The 25,434-nt window shown below is 42.5% G+C and overlaps 1 protein-coding gene across 1 annotated transcript in view; it reads right to left on the bottom strand.

Moving 5' to 3' along the window:
- The window catches only part of TSPEAR (thrombospondin type laminin G domain and EAR repeats), a 187,913-nt gene that overhangs the window by 131,038 nt on the left and 31,441 nt on the right, over window positions 1-25,434 (bottom strand). Inside the window, 6 exon segments of the mRNA XM_029606177.1 lie at window positions 396-483; window positions 485-528; window positions 1,375-1,537; window positions 2,240-2,330; window positions 12,475-12,713; window positions 13,636-13,853. Coding sequence (XP_029462037.1) covers window positions 396-483; window positions 485-528; window positions 1,375-1,537; window positions 2,240-2,330; window positions 12,475-12,713; window positions 13,636-13,853 — 843 coding nt within the window.

The raw sequence follows: 25,434 nt of genomic DNA, 5'->3' as shown, positions 1-25,434 counted from the left end.
TGAATAAATGATACTGCAAAGAGATATGGGATTTCTGTATCTTGGACAATTTGCTAACAGATTTTAATATTTTTTCTGCAGATGAAAAGCTGCATATATCCAAATACAGAAAAGAATAAGCTTAATAGGATAGCCATATTGGTGAATTAATCCCATCATAAGGATATTGAGAGGCAAATTCTAAAAATGTTACCTAGGTATTTAGACCTTATGTAATTGTCAAAGGTTTTTCCTCCTTTTTAAAAACCTTAATGGCACTGGTACACTTATGTAAAAAAAAACATATGCATACCCCTTGACTTCATGAATTCAATATTTGTAGTCTCAATTTCATGAACACTCAGTTAACACATAGAGAAGTTATAAGTTACCGTGTACTTCTTCCAGTTCCTTACCTTCTAGTACTGAAATCCAGTGAAGACCCATCACATAGATAGAGTCCCCTCTAGAACTGTCAAACCAGAATGCGCACTTTTCAGCCTTTTGTGCAAGGAGGCCGTACTCCCAATATAACCTTCATATCAGCTTCTGAACAAAATCAAGAACACATGGTATATACCGTTTAATATCATTTTCTGAAGGGGCACAATACAAGATTCAATTACAATTACCAGAAAAATGGGTAAATACCCTGATTTTAAATAGTTAACAATGATATACGGACAACATGGCTCCCTAGTACAGAACTAAAAGCTCCTGACTTATTCTATCCCAAATCAACAAGGTTATTACAATAAGTCTATGATTCTTTTTTAGCCTATTGCATCTAAGTCAGAAAGCTGTAGGAAACAATTCCTATGCCTTAGCTTTTGGTCAGGCCAACGTTGATCCGCAGAGTAGTATGGGAAGAAGCGGCCAAGGTGCTCTGAAAGATCTATTGTTATATCTAGAGTTAATCCTTATCAATCTATATCTAAAAATGTATTGCCTAACTTTCAGTTCTGTGTGCAGTGGTGAGTCTTTGAACACAGAGCCCTAAGGCACTGAGCTACTTTCATTTTGTATTATGTTAAAAATGTTTTACATCATGCCCATGGTTTTTTAACAGCTACAATTGTCTCAGCATACTCACTGCACCATTATGTAGAAGTTGACTATCAAATACCCACAAAAGTGGGAACAGATTAGGAAAGTGAAAGTGCCCAGTCAGGAAAAACCCATAAGTGACTCAGTTTAAAATACTGGAACCCCAAAGAAAGCCATGGAATCATCCATGATGATCTATATCTTTCTAGCAGTCTGTATTCTATATAAATATGAAATACACTCACTAAGATGATAGTCCAATCATAATTCTGATTTCTTTATTGATATCTAGTTTGATCACAGCAATTCCCTTTACTCTAATGCCAAACTCCACAACATATTACTGACCATAAGGATATGTGTGCACAAGCACCTCGTTGCTATCTGGCTTGAATGGAAGCTCCTGTAGCACTAGGGGGATGGAAAGCACAGCTAGTCTTGGATTGGTACTTGGGCATATTCCTGAGGTAGCATCCGATCCTGGTAATAGGACTAGCTGTCTTAGCAAGCCCTGAAAAGATAGGAAAAAATAGAGAGTTCAGACCATAGATCCTGTGTTAGTGGGCAATTTTGTAGGACTCTGGTCATTAACAAGAAATAATTCTGTGATAATGAAGAAGATACTTGTACGGGATGAAAACAGACTGTGTCCACCAGAGAGGTGAGATGATTTTGTTTATGTTAGTAATAGCTAAAAAGTGCAATGAATCTTATCTAACACTAACCTGAACAATGGGGTTCATAGCTTTGTCTTCTACAGACTAAATTAATGGAACCACATGATACCTTGGACTTCCTTTGAGATTGTTATACAGAACGTCACTTTTGCAGATTTGCATTAGCTGGACTTCTCACTGATTAATTGAGAACAGAACAAGCCTTTTATATCCTAGACATGCTTATCTAATCTATCTATTATTATTCATGTGATTCACGTGCATATTATGCTATTTCAATATCTTATATGGTATTGTATGTCTCCAGTTGTATGTAATAAAGAAATACAATAAAAGCCAGAAAATTATAGAAATGCATATATTTTGTTATTCCTAGTCTAAGAACATTTGTACTTAAGAGCTAAATGCTATAATTTAATATCTAGAGAATCAAACTAGAGATAGAGCAATAGCAGGGGGATCGTAGACATCAGTAGATAAATGATAACGACTGGTGGTAATAGCCTCAATCCAATGCGGTATTAACCTCTGCTTACAGTGAAAGCACCTTTCTGTCTCTTCCTGCTTCCAATGTAAAATCTGGATCCATAAGTGTTCAAGGATGTGGGGAAAGGTGTACTCACAATCCTAGATTTCAAAACAAAAACCACAGAAAAACATAAGCCAACACACCTTATTAGAACATGCATGAAAGTTGTACGACGTTTCTATAATAACACTCCACTAATAGGAAGGAACCTCCACTAGCTCCACTTAACTTTTGCTGAAGGGGAAAATGGTGCCCCGCTGTGATTAGCCCAAACAGTCACATGACCAAAAATATTTTACCCTGTTATTTCACCAGCAGAAAGTACTCCAGAGGCAAGATACACTTCCATAGTCCTCAGCCTAAGTCACAAGTTCCAGAACCCACTGCAACTTTACATCCTAAATTATAACTACTTATTTTAAAACTAAAATGAATAAAGAGTTTATGCTCAGTTTTTAACTGTGACATGTTTCAAACCAGAATAATATTAATTGAAGTGAAAGGGAGAATAGAAATTTAGGTGGAAAAGGGGAGAAGAGCTGCCATCATTTGATGCTGAGCTATAAATAAAATTTAAAAGGTGATTATAGCACAGGAAACTCTGTAAACATTTCCCTGAGTTTAGTCCTTTCATGACTCACTAAAAGAAAAAAGCATAATCCTGGTCACTGATACCTACAGTAATCCACTTTGAAGCGCTGTGAAAAGTGGAATATAAATAAAATAAATAAAAATTAAAAAAATGATTATCGTGTTTTCTTCTTTTACTGACTTCTCTGACACAAATTCAGTTTGTTTTCTCTTTTTTAAACTCTGTGCATGCTTTTTTCCCCATTTAATCTTCCCTTCCTTGCCAGGTAACAGGGTCTGAGGATTTGGAATTTTTTTTTTTCTTACCCTAGTTGCTATGACAAATGAAATTTAATGTGGACAAGTGCAAGGTGTTGCACATAGGGAAAATAACCCTTGCTGTAGTTACATGATGTTAGGTTCCATATTAGGAGCTACCACCCAGGAAAAAGATCTAGGCATCATAGTGGATAATACTTTAAAATCATCCGCTCAGTGTGCTGCAGCAGTCAAAAAAGCAAACAGAATGTTAGGAATTATTAGGAAGGGAATGGTTAATAAAACAGAAAATGTCATAATGCCTCTGTATCGCTCCATGGTGAGACCACACCTTGAATACTGTGTACAATTCTGGTCACCGCATCTCAAAAAAGATATATTGTGATGGAGAAGATTCAGAGAAGGGCAACCAAAATGATAAAGGGAATGGATCAGCTCCCCTATGAGGAAAGGCTGAAGAGGTTAGGGCTGTTCAGCTTAGAGAAGAGATGGCTGAGGGGGAATATGATAGAGGTCTTTAAGATCATGAGAGGTCTTGAACGAGTAGATGTGAATCGCTTATTTACACTTTTGGATAATAGAAGGACTAGGGAGCATTCCATGAAGTTAGCAAGTAGCACATTTAAAACTAATCGGAGAAAGTTCTTTTTCACTCAATGCACAATAAAGCTCTGGAATTTGTTGCCAGAGGATGCGGTTAGTGCAGTTAGTGTAGCTGGATTCAAAAAAGGTTTGGATAAGTTCTTGGAGGAGAAGTCCATTAATGGCTATTAATCAAGTTTACTTAGAGAATAGCCACTGCTATTAATGGCATCAGTAGCATGGGATCTTCTTAGTGTTTGGGTAATTGCCAGGTTCTTGTGGCCTGGTTTGGCCTCTGTTGGAAACAGGATGCTGGGCTTGATGGACCCTTGGTCTGACCCAGCATGGCAATTTCTTATGTTCTTAAAGAAGAGAGAGCAAATATCTGCAGCACTGAAAAGTTTACACCACTATTTATTTTTTACCACTCCCATTATTGCTCAGTATAACAGCTAGTGACTGCAGTTTGCCAGGGTGCCCTGAAATTGATATCCTCCTTGGAGAGAAACCAGACTTCTTAGAGAACAGTCCCTCAGATTTTGTCTTCATACGTTACAGCATCCTTTCAGTTCATCTGTAGCTAATTAGAGGTCAGTATGCCCTGCTATTATTTGCCTACACTTAGGTACCTAAATTAGGCTCCTGGCACTGGAAAATCAGCACCTAGCTCCTGACTTCCTGCCCCCAATCTGATCCCACCCCTGTCCCCGCCCACCTTTTAGGGAATGAACAAAAATAGGCTCCTCAATTTAGGGACTCAGTGGCATTGGAGAGGGGAGAGGAATTTGCATTCAGGCAGATCAGTTACCTAATTCACTAAGTTACCACACCCGACTCTTCTGCACATCATCTTGTAAGCCTCCAGTCCAGGGGAGAACAGTTTTCAAAACCATTTAGCCAGTAATTTACCCTGCTGAATTGACCTGGCTGGCAGTCGGGGACATTTAGGTCAGGGAGAGGAAAACAGTGCAAACACGTTCCATTTTCCCAAATACACACCACTATGTTATCCCCAAATCAACTCCTACGAAAATAGCAGGTTGCCAAAATATATGGAGCTTTCAGCATGTGTACTTCACATTAGCTAGATTTAAAATAAAATAATACTACCTGAGCAGCATCTCCTTGAATATTAGCTACAATGTCCATGTGTTAAAAGTGTATTGTATCTATGCCAGCTGTTGAAGGCTGACCCCTGCAAATTTAGTACAAAGTACCATATTCATTCTAAACAGTGCATAATATAGTAATATAGTAGATATCAATAGATAAGGGTAACCCCCAACTGTCAGCCTGAAAACTCGCCACCTCCACCCAATTTCATCTAAGAATGTATCAAAGCCTTGTTCCCATTTAATGTCGGTTGACCTTGCCTCCTCTGCTTGGGAGCTTGCCAAATCTGTACCACTCTAACGTGCAAGTTGACTTTGTCTTCTCTTTCTTTTGGCCTCTAACATGCCACATGGTTGAACATATCTGTTTCCATAACCAGTTCCACTCCCAGACCTCCCCTTTCCCATTTCTTTTGCTTGCTGCTCATAACCCTGACTTCTCTATGTGTCTGTATGTCTCAAGCGTGCATAAATTCTCTTATTGTTTTGGTCACTACTACTCTGTGGGTAGGCTAGGCTATTCCAGTTGTCTGCGGCCTTCTCATTAATAAAATATTTCCTCTGAACCTTTCCGCCCTCCAGCTTCATATCATGACCCCTTGTTCTTTAATTAAAAAAAAATAAATAAAATGCTTTCTCCTACTTTACTCCAGTCTACTAAATATTAGAAATTTTCTTTTTCTCTTCTCTTCAAGTCAGTAATTTTGAGTTTCTACGGCTTTTATGTAGGGTTTGTGTTGTAAGTCCTGTCCATTTTAGCAGAACTTCTCTAACTGCTTCCATGTTGTCCCTATAATTTAAGGCCTTCAGAACTGAATGTAGTATTCAAGGTGGGAGACGTATACAAGGGTATCAACTTTAATGTTTCTTTTTGAATTGTACTAAAACTTTGTTAATTTTTCTGAAACATTGCTTGGAAGCTGTCATTGTTATTGGGATATAGGCAAACTTCATTAGCATTCAAAAATTAAAAAAAAACCAAACTCTCCCTATCCAGCTGTGCTATTAGCATAACTTTAACTTCTAAATTTCTGAATGCAAATGTTTCTGGCCTTTCAGAAAATCAGAGTGCACATACTCAGCAGTATGCGCTTAATGCAGGGAATGGTTCTTTCTTACATAAGAACATAAGAACATAAGAAAATGCCATACTGGGTCAGACCAAGGGTCCATCAAGCCCAGCATCCTGTTTCCAACAGTGGCCAATCCAGGCCATAAGAACCTGGCAAGTACCCAAAAACTAAATCTATTCCATGTTACCATGGCTATTCTCTAAGTGAACTTAATTGCAGGTAATGGACTTCTCCTCCAAGAACTTATCCAATCCTTTTTTAAACACAGCTATACTAACTGCACTAACCACATCCTCTGGCAACAAATTCCAGAGTTTAATTGTGCGTTGAGTAAAAATGAACTTTCTCCGATTAGTTTTAAATGTGCCCCATGCTAACTTCATGGAGTGCCCCCTAGTCTTTCTACTATCCGAAAGAGTAAATAATCGATTCACATCTACCCGTTCTAGACCTCTCATGATTTTAAACATCTCTATCATATCCCCCCTCAGTCATCTCTTCTCCAAGCTGAAAAGTCCTAACCTCTTTAGTCTTTCCTCATAGGGGAGCTGTTCCATTCCCCTTATAATCTTGGTAGCCCTTCTCTGTACGTTCTCCATCGCAATTATATATTTTTTGAGATGCGGCGACCAGAATTGTACACAGTATTCAAGGTGCGGTCTCACCATGGAGCGATACAGAGGCATTATGACATTTTCCGTTTTATTCACCATTCCCTTTCTAATAATTCCCAACATTCTTTTTGCTTTTTTGACTGCCGCAGCACACTGAACCGACGATTTCAATGTGTTATCCACTATGACACCTAGATCTCTTTCTTGGGTTGTAGCACCTAATATGGAACACAACATTGTGTAATTATAGCATGGGTTATTTTTCCCTATATGCATCACCTTGCACTTATGCACATTAAATTTCATCTGCCATTTGGATGCCCAATTTTCCAGTCTCACAAGGTCTTCCTGCGATTTATCACAATCTGCTTGTGATTTAACTACTCTGAACAGTTTTGTGTCATCTGCAAATTTGATTATTTCACTTGTCGTATTTCTTTCCAGATTATTTATAAATATATTGAAAAGTAAGGGTCCCAATACAGATCCCTGAGGCACTCCACTGTCCACTCCCTTCCACTGAGAAAATTGTCCATTTAATCCTACTCTCTGTTTCCTGTCTTTTAGCCAGTTTGCAATCCACGAAAGGACATCGCCACCTATCCCATGACTTTTTATTTTTCCTAGAAGCCTCTCATGAGAAACTTTGTCAAACGCCCTTCTGAAAATCCAAGTATACTATATCTACCGGTTCACCTTTATCCACATGTTTATTAACTCCTTCAAAAAAGTGAAGCAGATTTGTGAGGCAAGACTTGCCCTGGGTAAAGCCATGCTGACTTTGTTCCATTAAACCATGTCTTTCTATATGTTCTGTGATTTTGATGTTTAGAACACTTTTCCACTATTTTTCCTGGCACTGAAGTCAGGCTAACCGGTCTATAGTTTCCCGGATAGCCCCTGGAGCCCTTTTTTAAATATTGGGTTATATTTGCTATCCCTCCAGTCTTCAGGTACAATGGATGCTTTTAATGATAGGTTACAAATTTTTACTTATAGGTTTGAATTTTCATTTTTTAGTTCCTTCAGAACTCTGGGGTGTATACCATCCGGTCCAGGTGATTTACTACTCTTCAGTTTGTCAATCAGGCCTACCACATCTTCTAGGTTCACCGTGATTTGATTCAGTCCATCTGAATCATTACCCATGAAAACCTTCTCCATTACGGGTTACCTCCCCAAACATCCTCTTCAGTAAACACCGAAGCAAAGAAATCATTTAATCTTTCCGCGATGGCCTTATCTTCTCTAAGTGCCCCTTTAACCCCTCGATCATCTAACGGTCCAACTGACTCCCTCACAGGCTTTCTGCTTCAGATATATTTAAAATAGCTTTTACTGTGAGTTTTTGCATCTACAGCCAACTTCTTTTCATATTCTCTCTTAGCTGTCTTATCAATGTCATACATGCCAATATTTATGCTTTATCCTATTTTCTTCTGTTGGATCCTTCTCCAATTTTTGAATGAAGATCTTTTGGCTAAAATAGCTTCTTTCACCTCCCCTTTTAACCATGCCAGTAATCGTTTTGCCTTCTTTCCACCTTTCTTAATGTGTGGAATACATCTGGACTGTGCTTCTAGAATGGTATTTTTTAACAATGACCACGCCTCTTGGACATTTTTTACTTTTGTAGCTGCTCCTTTCAGTTTTTTTTCTAACAATTTTTCTCATTTTATCAAAGTTTCCCTTTTGAAAGTTTAGCACGAGAGCCTTGGATTTGCAAACTGTTCCTCTTCCAGTTATTAAATCAAATTTGATCATATTATGATCACTATTGCCAAGCGGCCCCACCACCATTACCTCTCTCACCAAGTCCTGTGCTCCACTGAGAATTAGATCTAAAATTGTTCCCTCTCTCGTCTGTTCCTGAACCAATTGCTCCATAAAGCTATCATTTATTCCATCTAGGAACGTTATCTCTCTAGCGTGTCCCGATGATATATTTACCCAGTCAATATTGGGGTAATTGAAGTTTCCCATTATTACTGCACTACCAATTTGGTTAGCTTCCCTAATTTCTCTTAGCATTTCACTGTCCGTCTCATCATCTTGACCAGGTGGACGGTAGTATACCCCTATCACTATAGTCTTCCCTGACACACAAGGGATTTCTACCCATAAAGATTCAATTTTGTATTTAGTCTCATGCAGGATGTTTATCCTGTTGGACTCTATGCTATCCCAGACATAAAGCGCCACACCTCCTCCCGAATGCTCCTCTCTGTCATTGCGATATAATTTGTACCCCTGTATAGCACTGTCCCATTGGTTATCCTCTTTCCACCATGTCTCTGAGATACCAATTAAGTCTATGTCATCATTCACTGCTATACATTCTAATTCTCCCATCTTACTTCTTAGACTTCTGGCATTAGCATACAAACATTTCAAAGTTTGTTTTTTGTTTGTATTTTCATTCTGCTTTTTAATTGATAGGGATAAGTTAGAATTTTTTAGCTCAGGTGAGGTTTTAGTTACTGGCACTTGGACTACTTTTCTAATTATTGGAACCTCACTGTCGGCATGCCCTAATTCTAATGCATCATTAATATCCTTTGAAGATACCTCTATCCGAACCATGCGCTGCTGAGCGACTGTCGGCTTTCCCCTTTGTTCTAGTTTAAAAGCTGCTCTATCTCCTTTTTAAAGGTTAGCGCCAGCAGTCTGGTTCCACCCTGGTTAAGGTGGAGCCCATCCCTTCGGAAGAGACTCCCCCCTTCCCCAAAAGGTTCCCTAGATCCTAACAAAATTGAATCCCTCTTCCTTGCACCATCGTCTCATCCACGCATTGAGACTACAGAGCTCTGCCTGCCTCTGGTGACCTGCGCAGCAAATAATGAAGAAAACTTGGCTACAGTTAAGAGTATACACAACCTACAGGACACAGACAAGCTTAAATGACTGACTTCCTGTGAATTCACAGCCCTGTAATTACTGCCTACAGATTCAGATCAGTTCTGCACCTCTGTAATTACCAGCACCTTTTTCTTAAGTGTCGGACCACTGAGTCATGTTGCACAGCATTCATGCTTGACAAATCACCTCAGCTTAGGTCTCATTGCTTGAACGGCCAAACCAGACATAACACGGTGTAAGGTATTTACAAAATATCTTTCTGTCTGGCCTAATGCTAGATATCCATTTTCTTGGGGACAAGAGACGAATGCTTACCAAGTTTTGACCTCACAAGAAGGCAAATTCTCTGGGCCTATGAACTAGCATGTTGAGCCAAAACATATGCACTCTCTACTGGCAGTCGGTTATGCAAAGCCATCAATACAGTAGGAGGTAGATTTTCAGAAAGCAGTCAGCAGACATAGAGATGGCTATTTTAGAGCTGGCTTACTTTAAGAAAATTTTCAAACACAAACTAATCATCTACAGGCTGATTCAGTAAAGTCCGCAGGAGAGCGGACGAATGCCTGCTCTCCTGGCGCGCGCACCAGCCACTCACCGGTGCGCGCGATTCAGTATTCAAATTAGGTGGTGCAGTAGAAACAGTCAAAAAGAGGCGCTTTTAGCCCAGAGCGGCGGCTGTCAGCGGGTTTGACAGCAGACGCTCAAATTTGCCGGCGTCTGTTCTCGAGCCCACTGACAGCCACGGGCTCGGAAACTGGACACCGGCAAAATTGAGGGTCCAGTTTTCAGCCCGCCAGCCGCTGGCCCATTTTAAATTGTTTTGTTTTTTGTTTTTTTTACTTTTTTTACCCTTCAGGACCTCCAACTTAATATCGCCATGATATTAAGTCGGAGGGTGCACAGAAAAGCAGTTTTTACTGCTTTTCTGTGCACCCTCCGACTTCTAACTAGCAGGCCAATACAGTACAGTGCGCTCCGTCGGAGCGCACTGTACTGTATTGGCCTGCTAGTTAGAAGGTTTTCTATAGTAAGCTTTCTATTTTAACAAAGCTTCTAAGTTAGCTTCTTGTCTTTAATTAGCCTCCCATTTCTAGTTAGACTGCTAAGTTAGCCTCCAATTGATAGCTACATTTACTAAGGGGGTTATTTTCCAACTCACGATATGGCGTTTTCGCATGCAAAAAGCACTATATCGCATGGTGTGATGCTAATTTTTAAAAGGGGAGGATTTTTGTAAAAGTGGGCTGGCTTCGCAAAGCTAACTGCACCTTTTTCATTGGCATTAAGCTGTGTGATATGCCCATAATGCAAATTGCAATTTTTGGGCTGGGGAGGGATCTGAGATGTGAGAGAAAGAGAGAGAGAGAGAGAGAGAGAGAGCCTCTGGGCTGAGACCATAGTAAGCAGCTATTATGCTGCTATAGGAGGCCCACATAGTAACTCGAGGTGAGATTTAGGTAGTAGTGTAGGAGTTAGGGGCCACTTTGACATGCAGAGTGAGACGTACGAACAGAACAGTACACTCTTGTGAAGATTTGATGTCCTTCGGAGTGAGGAAACTCACTCAAAGATGAGATTTGTACAATATTCTCTCAACCTAGCTTGATGGACTCTCTACTGTTCTGTTCGCATTTCTCACTCTGCATGTCAAAATGGCCCCTAACCCCTACACTACTACCTAAACCTCACCTCGAGTTACTAGATGGGCCTCCTATAGAAATATAAATAGCTAACTACTACAAGGGCCTTATAGATAGTTTCTCTCTCTCTCTCTCTCCCCCCCCCCCCCCCCAGTGGTTGCAGGTAGGAAATGCAATAATTGTGGTATTACTGCAAAAAAGTTAACACACTTTGTGATAATACCTATACAAAGCACTAAGGGCCTCATTTTCCAAAGCTATCGCAGGCTTGGGCTGTTAGCCCAAGCCTGCGATAGCTAGCGAAAGTAGCACAGGCCTGCGCTACTGAAATCGGGGCGGAGTCAGCCCCGGAAGAGGAGGAGTCGGGGGCATCACCGGGGCCGACTCCGCGAGGACGGCGCGCACAGCGGAAAGGTAAGGCCCTTTTCACTGGCTATTTTGCGCCCAATAACTACACCTTCTATGGTGTAGTTATTGGGCGTGATGCCGGCAGCGATCGCATCGTGGTTCGATCGCTGCTGGACCGCCCCCCCGCTTCAGCCCCCGCCAGCACGATTTTCTAAAGTATCGCAGGCTTGCGATACTTTAGAAAATGAGGCCCTAAGATAGCACATGTTGCAATATATAGGCTATTACCATAAAACACACCCCTCTTCCTATCACATGCAATAGTTTGATGAATCTAGCCTTAAGTTAGCAATAACTATAGTTGATACCTATCATTAGGTTGGATCTTATCTTTAGGGCTAGATTTTCAAAGGGACTGATGTAGCTGCCTAATTCTGTAGTTAGGTGGCTAGCTTGCTTTTAAAAGGCCACTAATACACCCCCCTAGCTCAGTAAAATGTCTAAAGAACCAGAAGTATTTAAATAAATAATTTGCTGGACAACTATATGCTTAGTAGGTGGGAGATTTAGAGGTGTGTGGGCATCTGACTCAGCACCTGAATATACATAAAGATAAGTTTGTTTGCTTTAAGTTATTTTGAATAATATTTTTTATGTGTAATACAGAACACAAAGTTTTCTCACTGTAAATATATTGACAAACTGGACTTTTGACAAGGCTAAGTACCTTTGGCACCCAAGAAGTATAGGGGACAATTTTCAAGACTCTGGGCAGGTGAAAAGTGTGCCAATTTTGCACCAATTTTCAAAGAAAAGATATGTGTGTACTTTCTCTTTGAAAATTACACAAGGAACACATACCTGCAGAAATTTGCACCTATGGATGCTTTTTTTTTTTTTTTTTTTTTACCAAAACAGTGCACATGTTTTTGAAAATTTGAAAGTACAAACAATGTTGCCTCCCCCAACCTAACTGCACCCTGGGAATACCTCCATAAAAATTTAGGTATAAGTATGCATGTCTTTTATTTGCAGACAGGGTAAATAGCCATTTATAGATAAATGTCTTGAAAATTGCCCTCAGAATGACCACTGAAGTAATTCAAAATATATATACTTATGTTGTACAATAAAACTACTGTATTGCATCTCTTATACTTACACATCTAAGGGCATGCTGCAATCTATGGTTAGCGAAAAGGAATGCCCAGACACAGCCATGATGAGTGTGTGCCATCGGTTATCTGCTAAAGCGATGCCTCGAAAAGTCACGCGGGCCTGCCAGCCATTAAATATGTCTTTGCTCCAGAACAGGAAGTGAAGTTTATTCATAGAATACCTGAGTCCCACTAGCACGTTGTCATTCTTATCTTCAATCACGGTAAAGATGTATTCATTTTTCTGAAACAGTGCAACAAATGTCCTCCTTTTTTTAGTTAGTAGCACTCTACCCTGGACAGTAGACACTGACAAAACTGGGAAAAAACAGAGAGTATGGAATGGAGTGGAGCACTCTACATTTCAAATGTCATTAGCTGGTCTGAGTACTGAAGCCTTCTTAGACCTGAAACACTCTGGAAATGAGTCTCAATACTGAGACAGCAACTGATACAGCAGAAGAACCAAAGAGGGAGGCAACATACACTTGTCAAGCTGAAGAGGTTTATAAACACGGCCATAACTAATTGGTCAAGAGAAATATTACATAGTAGCAGGTCTGGACCCCAACAGCTGATTAAAATTAAGGCTTCAATTTTGATCTCCTGGGGAATCATGTCACCAGAACTCTGTGATAGATTTTAAGACATTTTAAAGATAGTTTTTTGGTATTAATTCTTTATTTAACTGGTATGCTTTGGAGTCCTGCACACATGAACCTTAAATATAGACAATGCATAATGACTCCCTGATGATAACCAGATTGAAAATAGTACATGGAATGGTCTCACAGGTGAAGATTGAAACAACTTACAATATAAACAAAACATAAACAAGGTTCTAGTCCTTACAGTATGGCAAATAAGATCTCAAAGAGTGCACAAGGTGAAACTCAGTCCCTGGGCCTCGATAATCACAGAAGATGGACTTGGTGTACAGATATTTTAGAGTTTCAACAGTCCTATGTTAGTTTTCGCGTGTCATATCTTTCTTCAATGTAACGCATTCATGCAAGATAACAGTTTGCCAGAGTTATAAGAGAAGGAATTATGTTACCAGGGACCTGATGAAAGAGCAGAATTCCTTGCTCAGCCAACTGTGCACTACTGAACACAAGCAGCTAAACAGTGGCACTTCATATAAATAGTGAAATTGTTTACAGTACCTTGGGTGGAATGCTGGTAACTTTCAAAGTAATGACGATGGAAAATTCTTCTGGAAAGAGGCCGCAATTAATGAAAAGCTGTGACGATGGGAAACTGAGTGGGTGGACAGATGCGGAGAAAAGGAATCCACGAGCCCCCTGAACCTGGATCATTCGTATCCCACACTGTGCTCCACTAGAAGGAACTCCCTCGGACAAAATATCCAAGGGGCGCAGATCTGTGGCAAAGAGAGTAAACATGGTTGTCATACGTGGTGCTGGATCATACTGGATGATCACCATAGGAATCTCTGGGAGTTCACTTTAAAGAAACAGGCGAAGCAGAAGTAGAGAAAAATAAATGGCATATCATTTCAGGGCGAATGGTACACAGCACACATTTTCATTGCTTCTCAAATAATAAGTAAATAAATAAATGTCTTTGGTTCTGCACATGGATACTTTGGCATTAATGTGTAAAACTGGGTACTTTGGAGCATGTAGCTACACTCTGGGGTAGATTTTCAAAATCGGCGCGTTCGTGTACTTTTGTTGGCGCTCCAGGCGCCAACAAAAGTACACGGGATTTTAGTAGATATGCGCGTAGCCGCTAAAATCCTGGATCGGCGCGCGCAAGGCTGCCTATTCCGTGTAGCCGGCGCATGCCGAGCCGCGCAGCCTGCCGCCGTTCCCTCCAAGGCCGCTCCGAAATCGGAGCGGCCTCGGAGGGAATTCGCTAACGCCCTCCCCTCACCTTCCCCTCCCTTCCTCTACCTAACCCACCCCCCAGCCCTGTCTAAACCCCCCCCCTACCTTTGTTGGGGGATTTACGCCTCCCAGAGGGAGAAGTAAATCCCCGCGCGCCAGCAGGCAGCTGGCGTGCCTAGACGCAACCCGGGGGCGGTTCCGGAGGGCGCGGCCACGCCCCCGGACCGCCCCGGGCCAAAATCACGCCCCCGGGCCCGCCCCGAAAACGGCGCGCCACTCGTCCCCGCCACCGACACGCCCCCCTCGGAAAACCCCGGGACTTACGCGAGTCCCGGGGCTCTGCGCGCGCCAGTAGGCCTATTGAACATAGGCGCACCGGCGAGCAGGGCTCTTAAAATCCGCCCCTCTATGAATAAGAAAGAAACTAAAGTGCCCCTACCAGAACAGCAACTGCAGCAAAATCAACAAATATGGCTACCAAAACTTGGAAAATGTAAAAACGTTTTATTGGACTGAGCTTCTGTCAGTCAATGGAATTAAGAAGTAGCACTGTAACACATTCTGATTCGTGTTTCACAAAAAAAAAAAAAAAAAAAATGCTTCTTCTTGTGAAACTTGTATCAGGCTTGTCGTGGTGCCACGGCCTGACTGTACTATCAAAAAGGAGCTTTTGGTACCCTCATTTGTTGCTTTTACTTTGGAGCTTTTTATATCTTTTACTGGACCAAAATTCATTCACTTTTCAATATTGATAATATTTTTCATTAGCTTTCAGAATCCCACACAGTCTTGTTCAGACGCCTCTGCAACAGTGACGGAGAAAGCAGATTCTATATCCAGAGAGAAAAATGTGTGGCCCCCCTCTTGGACCAGACTATGAATTACCCCTTTGCTTACGATGGGGAGTATCACATGAGAAATTATATTTACTAATATGATTTATCTTCATGTTCATAGCTTGAGTGGGAGATTAGACAGGGTCCCCGAAACCACAATTCTATGCCCTTCTAAAACAACCTCTCACTAGTGAATTCCACAGAACAGATAAAATCATTACACCAGAATAAAAACAAGAATTAGCCTGTTTACTCATGTTGTGTAAATCCAACCAGAACATTAAATAGGAAGAGTACAGTAGTGAAGTGTGGCCTTCCTATGAGTTGACCACTAGATGTTACCTAGTCCCTACAGATGATAACCAGCTAGAGAAAATACCATTTGGTAGCTCCTCCCCTAGAGGCAGCTGAATGGGTGGACCCTGTTTATAACTAGGGACTAGGGTTAGATCAGGCGTAGCATTTGAGTAGGAGTTTGGAAGAGAGAGGAGCTCTCTTTTGGATGGGGCTTTTTTTTTGTGAGGCCTTCATTAGGGGAATATTCCTTCCTGTGCACTCCTCGCCAGGTTGGATCTGCCTCCAGTTTGAGAAAGAGACTGTATTAGGATCTTTGACTACTTTAAGGATTGTTTTGCTAGATTGCAGCCTGGTGCTCTTGGTGAAGGTTACCCCCTGGATCCAGAGGCCAGGTCACTGAAGATCTTCCAGAACAGAAACGAGCTGCAGTGACAGTGTTATCCCAGAAAGGTTTGGACATTTTGGTAAAATATTCTCTTTTTGTCACCCCCTCCTCTCATTCGGAGATGGGGCAGGAAGCCTAATCTTTTCATATCAAGACCTTTCCTTCTGAGCGGTTCAATAAAACAAGAGAGGAGACAGACGTTCTGCAGAGAATACCCTCCACAGGAGCTTCCCCCTGGGACACAGGAGCAGGCTGGGTATCATTTTGAAGATGGCTGGAGTTCAGATAGGATGGTAAAAACTTTTTAAGGGGATTTCCCTCACAGGATATGATCCCTGTAGAGTGGGGATCACTAAGTTCTCATTCCAAGAGAATTGGGAAACCCCAGGAATCTGGGTCACAGTACTTATTCAGAGAGGAAAAGGACACTCATCTGTAAAGCCAACTATTTCACCCTGAACTTGATTGTTTTCTAGGGATGTGAATCGTTTTAGGACGATTAAAATTATCGTCCGATAATTTTAATATCGTCTTAAACCGTTATGGAACACAATACAATAGAGATTCTAACGATTTATCGTTATAAATCGTTAGAATCGTGAGCCGGCACACTAAAACCCCCTAAAACCCCCCCCCGACCCTTTAAATTAAATCCCCCCCCCCCCCCAACCCCCCCCCCCCAAATGACTTAAATAACCTGCGGGTCCAGCGGCGGTCCGGAACGGCAGCGGTCCGGAACGGGCTCCTGCTACTGAATCTTGTTGTCTTCAGCCGGCGCCATTTTCCAAAATGGCGCCGAAAAATGGCGGCGGCCATAGATGAACACGATTGGACGGCAGGAGGTCCTTCCGGACCCCCGCTGGACTTTTGGCAAGTCTTGTGGGGGTCAGGAGGCCCCCCCCAAGCTGGCCAAAAGTTCCTGGAGGTCCAGCGGGGTCAGGGAGCGATTTCCCGCCGCAAATCGTTTTCGTACGGAAAATGGCGCCGGCAGGAGATCGACTGCAGGAGGTCGTTCAGCGAGGGTTCCGGCGCCTCGCTGAACGACCTCCTGCAGTTGATCTCCTGCCGGCGCCATTTTCCGTACGAAAACGATTCGCGGCAGGAAATCGCTCCCTGACCCCCGCTGGACCTCCAGGAACTTTTGGCCAGCTTGGGGGGGGCCTCCTGACCCCCACAAGACTTGCCAAAAGTCCAGCGGGGGTCCGGAAGGACCTCCTGCCGTCCAATCATGTTCGTCTATGGCCGCCGCCATTTTTCGGCGCCATTTTGTTATCTCAGTGTTAATCTCTCTTTTGCCTTCTCTTCATTCCAAGTTGCATTTTATCCCTGTTTTATTGTAACTGCTACCTTATTCTTCTATCACTTGTTAATGTTTTTAAGTTATTAAGTATTTATTCTGTTGTCACACCTTGTTATTTGTAAACCGGCATGATGCGACTCCCATCGCGAATGCCGGTATATAAGAAATTTAAATAAAATAAATAAATTTTGGAAAATGGCGCCGGCTGAAGACAACAAGATTCAGTAGCAGGAGCCCGTTCCGGACCGCTGCCGTTCCGGACCGCCACTGGACCCGCAGGTTATTTAAGTCATTTGGGGGGGGGTTCGGGAGGGTGGGGGATTTAATTTAAAGGGTCGGGGGTGGGTTTTAGGGGGTTTAATGTGCCGGTTTTGCGATTTTACGTTTTTTTCGATTTTTTCACGATTTTTCACGATATTTTACCCCCCCAAACGGCAACAATACGATTCCCTCCCCCCTCCACAGCCGAAATCGATCGTTAAGACGATCGAGGACACGATTCACATCTCTATTGTTTTCTAAGGAAATCAGTAAATGTCATTTTTTTGAACACCCAGACCTGTGTCCTACATTTCTTTTGTCCCATCCAGCATCAGCACCACACTACACAGCTACACAGAGGAAAGGGAGACATCTCACTGCCTAGGCCACAAGCACCAGCTTTCTCCATAGAAAGGACTCAACCCTGGGGTGATAAAATTGGAGGGGATCCAGGGGTGGATTGCAGGAAAATATCAACCCAGGGGATTTTTTTTTTTCAAAACAAGCCCATGGAATAGCTGACTCTTTTGTGTTCCCTGTTTCAACAGTTCCCAAAAGCATGCCAAACTGACCCTTCAGAGGTATATCATGTGATCTGGCAGAACTCAGCCAAAAAAACCTCCAACATAAATTTCACATTTTTCTAAATAACTAGCTAAGTAGTGGAGCATACCCCAGACCAGGAGCGAGCAAACACAGCTGCAGGCCCCCTTCCTTCCAAGAAATCAGTTGCTGCCCTTCCTCCTTCCAGTTTGGTTACATCTCTCACAGTATATACTAGGGATGTGAATCATTTTTTGACGATTTAAAATATCATCCGATATATTTTAAATCGTCAAAAATCATTAGAGGCGATATATAATAGGAATTCCCCCAATTTATCGTCAAAAATCGTAAATCGGGGGAAGGGGGAGGGGAAGGGGGTGGGCGGGAAAACCGGCACACTAAAACAACCCTAAAACCCACCCCGACCCTTTAAAAATAAATCCCCCACCCTCCCGAACCCCCCCAAAATGTCTTAAATTACCTGGGGTCCAGTGGGGGGGGGTCCCGGTGTGATGTTCCACTCTCGGGCCACGGGTGCATTTGCTAGAAATGGCGCCGGCGCTATTTTGGTTCCTGTCCCCCGATGTTGCGAGCATAGGAGATCGCTCCCGGACCCCCGCTGGACCCCCAGGGACTTTTGGCCAGCTTGGGGGGCCTCCAGACCCCCACAAGACTTGCCAAAAGTCCAGCGGGGGTCTGGGAACGACCTCCTGCACTCGAATTGTGTTGCTGTAATGCAAAATGGCGCCGGCCAAACGGCCAATCGGCCGGCACCATTTTGCAGTACGGCAATATGGCCATACGGGCGGTGCCATTTTGCAATGAGTATTGCAAAATGGCGCAGGCCGTATGGCCATATTGCATTACGGCAACACGATTTGAGTGCAGGAGGTCATTCCCGGACCCCGCTGGACTTTTGGCAAGTCTTGTGGGGGTCAGGAGGCCCCCCAAGCTGGCCAAAAGTCACTGGGGGTCCACGGGGGTCCGGGAGCGATCTCCTACGCTCATGACGTCGGGGGACAGGAACCAAAATGGCGCCGGCGCTACCTTTGCCCTGTCATATGACAGGGCAAAGGTAGCGCCGGCGCCATTTCTATCAAATGCACCCGTGGCCCGAGAGTGGAACATCACACGGGACCCCCCCACTGGACCCCAGGTAATTTAAGACATTTTGGGGGGGTTCGGGAGGGTGGGGGATTTATTTTAAAGGGTCGGGGTGGGTTTTAGGGTTTAGTGTGCCCGAGAGTGGAAGATCACACCAGGACCCCCCCACTGGAACCCAGGTAATTTAAGACATTTTGGGGGGTTCTGGAGGGTGGGGGATTTATTTTAAAGGGTCGGGGTGGGTTTTAGGGATGTTTTAGTGTGCCGGTTTTTCCTGCCCTCCCCCGATTTACGATTTACACGATATTTTAAAAACAAAACTGCGACGATCCGATTCCCTCCCCCCCCAGCCGAAATCGATAGTTAAGACGATCGATCACACGATTCACATCTCTAGTATAATCACAGTGTATATATCCTGGATTCCTGGTCTAGTATTAAAATCTTTTGCCAACCAAGCAGCTCTTGAACCAGTTGCCAAGTAATGAGACAACCACACTGCCAGCCACTGACAGTTACACTCACACATACTCTTTCAGATATCCACTTGTGTCTGAAAGCGTGTGTGTGGGAGGGGGCCTTTTTCTCTGACATAGAAAGACACCCATCCACACACAAAAACTCTCTCAGTGAAACAGGAAAAACAAATCTACACATTAGGAGTGTGTGGGTGTCTTTGTGTCAGAAAGGCACCCCCCCACACACATTCTCTCAGATACACGCATTCCGTCATTGTGTGTGTCTGCTGCTTGTGCTCACACAGTGAGTGCCCCCATTCCAGTGCTGCCTACTACATCATTAGGTATTTTGCTTGTTGCCAGCTCTTCTTCAGTCTGTAGCAGACCTGTTCCTTTCTAATTCCCATCCCTTCTTGGCAACCCCACTCTCCAGGAGACTCACTGGTTCCACAGCCAGCTGCCAGGAGCCTCTCCAAAACTACACAGGCACTTCCGCTTGGCTCACCCCATCCCTTTCTGGGACTGTTGCTTGACTCCACTTCACCACATTCCCACTGACTGTGTGGTACAGAGGCTGCTTTTATGGCTCCCTAGACACTGCACTTCTCACCTACTCTTGGGGAGAGGAGAACAGAAGTGATTCATGTTGTTCCTCCAGGGGTTAAAAAAAAGAGAAAAAACTAAGTCCTGTGCCAACACTGGGAATAGCCACAGAGCCAAAGCAGCACAGCTCCAGAACCTGCTTTCCCACAAGGAGCCAGTGCAGCCATGGCTGATACCAGATTATTAAGTGCCATAGGTGAACCTTACAGCCTTGTACCTCCCAGCCCCTCCCTCCCCACACACAATTTAATATTATGCATTTATAACAACAGATTTTACATCAAAAGAACATTCAAAGTACAGTCTTATGAGGTAAACATATCATTTATAACATATACATTATTTTTACATGCACTGCTATAGTGCCAACCAGAAAGCTCTGCAAAAAAAAACAAACAAAAAAACTTGCATTAGGCCTATTGTAACATGTTGGGTGTGAGCTTGGCTCTCACACATTCTTGGGTAAACTGAATTACAATTACAATATAGTAAACCTACTATACCAAAACAGCACTAAATGCCAGAATTCAAACAGTGATAAACTTACATATGTAAAGGCAACACTGCAAATATTACACCAGACCCTAAAACACTAATGCACCTCCTATTTGGGAAAGAGAACAAGCTAGGTTATTATAAATCCCTATATAGAAATGCCATTCTAAGCAGAATATCTCACTTTGATCACATGTGCAAAACACAGATAGACCCTCACTAAATATAGAATAAAGAGACAAGAAAATATAAACAGAAATGTGCAGACAAAAACTGAGCTGGAAACCTCAACAAGTAAGACTCTATATGCAGTGCAACAATGGAAAAATAAAAACATCACCACTTCTTATAAAACATCAAACAATGAAATCAAGAAATAAAAATTATCAGTAAAAGTGAAACCATAATAATAAAAAGAATAAATATTTCAAAACAGATGATGAATAGAACATCCTATAATTAAAAACAAACCTTTTTTTAAATTTTGCCAAACACCAATAAAATGTTTTAAAACAGCGAACACGTCAACTAACTCCCAATAATTAGAACCAATAACAATTCAACTCCCCTACTTTATATACTTGGGAACTTAATTTCCAGTCATTTTGAGATTGTTGTGGATTATTGGAGATACGGGGTGCACAAACTTTCTTCATCCTCACATACAGTCTTTGACATTCGCATGCTCCCTCAGAGTCTCTGACATGTATGCTCTGGTATACACATGCTTCCTCAGGGTCTCAGACACACACATGCTCCTTTGCGCACGCTGACACATACCCATTTCAAATACATACACACACTCCCTCACACATGCTGACATATGCACGCTTCCATCGCGCATACTGATACACATGCACATTCCCTCACATATGCTGCTGACACGCACACACACACACATGCTCCCTCACACACACTGATGCTGATACACATGCTCCCATGCACACATGGTCCTCTCACTCACAAAAGCACATGCGCAAACACACGCACACATTCACTCACTGACATACACTCATTCACTCTCCACCCATGCAACCTCTAAATAAATAACAAAACATTTTAACTTACGTTGGAGCTCAGGGGGAATCTAGGCAGGGATACCTGCTGATGGGCCTGGAATGGGAAGAGGTGGACAGGAAGGCCCCAATGCAAGGAGGTAGTTGAGGAAAGGTTATAATGTTTTGCCACAGCCCCAGTGTAAGGGGTGCCCAGCCACGGCAGCAGCAGAGATCATGGAGAGGCCTCCCGCAGATGGTGTGAAGGGAGGCGGCGGGATGATTTCCCACCACTGTGGTGATGACGGAATCAATTGCATAATACATCAGCGATGTCATGGGTTTAGAAAAACGGCAGGCCCATGTAACCATGGGTGTGGTGAAAAAAAATTTAAAAAAGAGGTGCAAACCCATGGAGACGTGGCTCTAGCTGTACAAAAAAAAACAAAATTAAGGAACTGAGCGGAGAGCCTCAGGGGAGGCTCCCGTTCTACCAAATGAACTACTACAGGGCCTGATATTGATCGCAGCAGCTCTGCAGGCATGGGGCCACTGTGATCAACACCAGTCACGTGAATGACCTGACCGGCCCACCAGAGCATGCCTGAAGCCCCAGAAGGACAATCCATCCCTGAGGGGATCAGTGGCAGAGGAAATCAGCTCCAGAGACATATATAAATTCCTTGTGTGCCCTGGAAAAATATATCAACTTTAAAACACAGAGTTACAAAAGTATAATATAAACCTGCAGCTTTCTTATTTTAAATCAAGCAATGCAAAAATAACACTGGGTATGGCCTGTTAGCCTGGGCAATCAACATACTCATATGGACAGTAAAGTAAAGTAAGGAACACTAATAAAGAAAAGCTGGGGGGAAAAGCAGAAAAGTACACAGCTTTCAAAAATTGTCTTTACTCCTGAGTACTCAAAAAAGTCAGGGGGAGAAACAGATCCACCCAAATGTGACCAGTTTGTAAAGGGTGCACCCTGTCCTAAACACAAAATTATGTGGAAAAAATAAACAATCAAGAAAATGAAGAAGTCCCTTTTGATGGTGAAGCTGGCTAGATGACAAACCAAATAGATAAGCACTGTAGTGTGTAAAAGTTCTCTCTCCTAGGCAACTTTCCCAAATGGTTTACTTTGTACTAAACAGAAAGCAGGCCTGGTTTCAGTTTCTTACAGAAAGACCATGGTCCATAAGCTTCCCTTTCCCAGTGCTATCTCATGTGCCTGTACCTGCCAGCTAGGGTTTATGCTTAACTTTGACTGAAAAGCTGAGGCTGTTAAGATAAGATACTGAATTTGTGACAAAAGGCAAGGAAATAAACCTTCTCTCTCATCTGCTAAGATGCTCTCTGTGCAAAGTATAGATTACTTATCTCATTTTCTTAGGAGGGTGATCCATCCATGTGCTCCTGGGCCTGGATATCTCTGGAAAGGCAGTCTTCTCAGTCTCTCAGCTTCTGGCTCCTCTGATCCTTGTTGGGATTTTACATGTAGCTCAGCTATGAAGCAAGAACGGCTGTCTTTCTCTCTATTTCCCCAGAGCACAGACTTCTGTCTCTCCCTCTTGATAATTAGCTCTTAAGGAAAAGAACTGATTTCAGAGCTGCCAGATACACTCCTCTCTTCCTAGATCCTGGCTGTCCTCACCCTGCACACACAGACAGAGCCAGCCAAATTACCTTTACTACTTTGAATGGACTTCCAGCATTCCTTGGCTTCCTCCTTTGCTGGCTATGTAGTGCTGTTCTTTGGGCAGACTAAACAATACAGACCTTTATCCAGTTTTTTAACACTGTGAGTGCTAGATGCTGGTTCTTGTAGAACATTTGAATTTCATAGGAGAGCATGCAGAGGTTTTTGACATATTTTTATATTCCTTTAACTTGGCTGCAGTGGATTGCAGTCTCTGCAGGGTAGAAAGCCCCTTTTTGACAGGTCCAAAATACATCAATCAGACCCAGATGCTGCTTGGTCCACATTGTCAGGCTCCAACACATGATAAGCCTGTAAGGGCAGGAACCTGGAATATAGTAGCTTGCTACAAATGTAATCCTAACCAGGCCCACTCAATTCCATGGCTAAGTCCTAGACACATTCTTTAAACCCAAAATGCAGGTCCTCTACAAGGGATAAGGATAAATCTCCAAGCTCCTGATTGTTATGTATATTATCTTCTGCAGTGTGCCAATAAAAAAGCTGGACACTGAGATGGTATTCCTAGATAAAACTTCACTGAAGAAAATGTCCAATATGAATGTAGGGCCCCCACTGGGATCTTTACTAAGTACTATGGCCTAGCAGTTAGATCAGTGTAGAGTAAAGGAATTTTTCATCTTTGCTACAGCACCACCACTAGAAATAGCTGTACACAGAAAAGGGAGTCACCTGACCAACTGGGCCACAAGCACCAGCTTTCCCCCACAGAAAGTCCTTTGCCTATCGGTGCTGTAATTTTAAATCCAGCCTTGCATTACACTACAACTACATCTGCTATCCAGGCCACCCTCCGTTTTTTATATATTTTTTTTTATTTTTTGATCTAGGCTAATTTTATATTGGCTCCATAGAAAATATCACATTCTATAAAGAAAACAATTCTCTAGGGAAATGCATATCATGTGTTTATATCATTTGCTTACTTATTATCCAAATATCTTGTTGCACATGAGCTTTGCAAACTATGCAACTACCTTCTTCAGATGTGACCAGGCTAAAGCTGAAGAAGAAACCTAACGTGCATGGTCTTGAAAACAAATATATCATCTTCACTGGATAATTTTCATGTTGGGCCAATAAAAGTTATTGCATCCTGTTAGAAGTCCAGTTTTCTTTAGCATCAATACAACTATTAGGACTCTACAAGCTATAGTGCGTACGCAATAAAACCTGAATTCAACAAAATTTTACTGTGCAAGTTGATAAAAATCTGACATGCAGATAAAACAGAAAAATTATGTTATGCTCGCTAGCTATGCCAACTGAACCTTTCACTTTCTGTCAGGTATCATGGGGGAATTTCTTGCCCCCTGAACCTCCTCTCCCATGAACAGCCCTGCCCCTGGAGTCATTCAGATGAGAAGTACTCAGAGTAATAGCAGAAGGGGAAGTAAAGAAAGACAGAAAGCTTGATTTATTATAAAAGGCCATATAGTACCATTTACTAGGGATGTGCATTTGGCTGATCTGGGTGCAAAAATTCATCGAATGAGTTGATTTTTTGATTCAGTTTGTTACAAGCAAACAAACATTGAGTCACCTGAAAATGTCCAAAAACTTTTGGATCATTCATTTAGACAAATAATGTGCTCTGTTTGCCAAAATGAATAATCCAAAAACCAAAACAAAAAACCCCACCCCTCCAAAACAAAATTTGGCTGGAAATGGGCTGAAACAAAAAGGTCTGAAGTGAATGAAATGTTGTTTCCCTGCACTCCCCTATTGTATAATACCAGTCAGAAAATCAATGCTAAGGGGGGGGGGGGGGAAGTATTTAAAACCAAAACATCTTCTCTATCACCTTTAAGGCTCGCAGAAATGAGGTATGAGAGCAGGACTTGGGGTCTGGACTATCTCTCCCTCCCTCATGTCAGGCCAAATGCTTTCAGGCTACAAAAAGGAGCCTTTTCCCATGACCTCCATTTGATCCTGGTCCCTGTCTCTAATTTCTTTACCTTGCTGCGACATTTCACCAGAAGCCTCCTTGGCTTTGCTGCTCTTCTCTGGGGACAGAACTGCACTCAGTGTGCACTGAATCACAGTAAGAAATGTTGTACTTCCCACGTTGCACTTAGATGCATTGTTAACCTCTTTCTTTCTTCCTTC

Source organism: Rhinatrema bivittatum, chromosome 6 (assembly GCF_901001135.1).
Source record: "Rhinatrema bivittatum chromosome 6, aRhiBiv1.1, whole genome shotgun sequence".
Classification (NCBI taxonomy): Eukaryota; Metazoa; Chordata; class Amphibia; order Gymnophiona; family Rhinatrematidae; genus Rhinatrema; species Rhinatrema bivittatum.
Note: the sequence above shows the minus strand (reverse complement) of the source record. Positions and strands in the feature narration are given on the sequence as shown.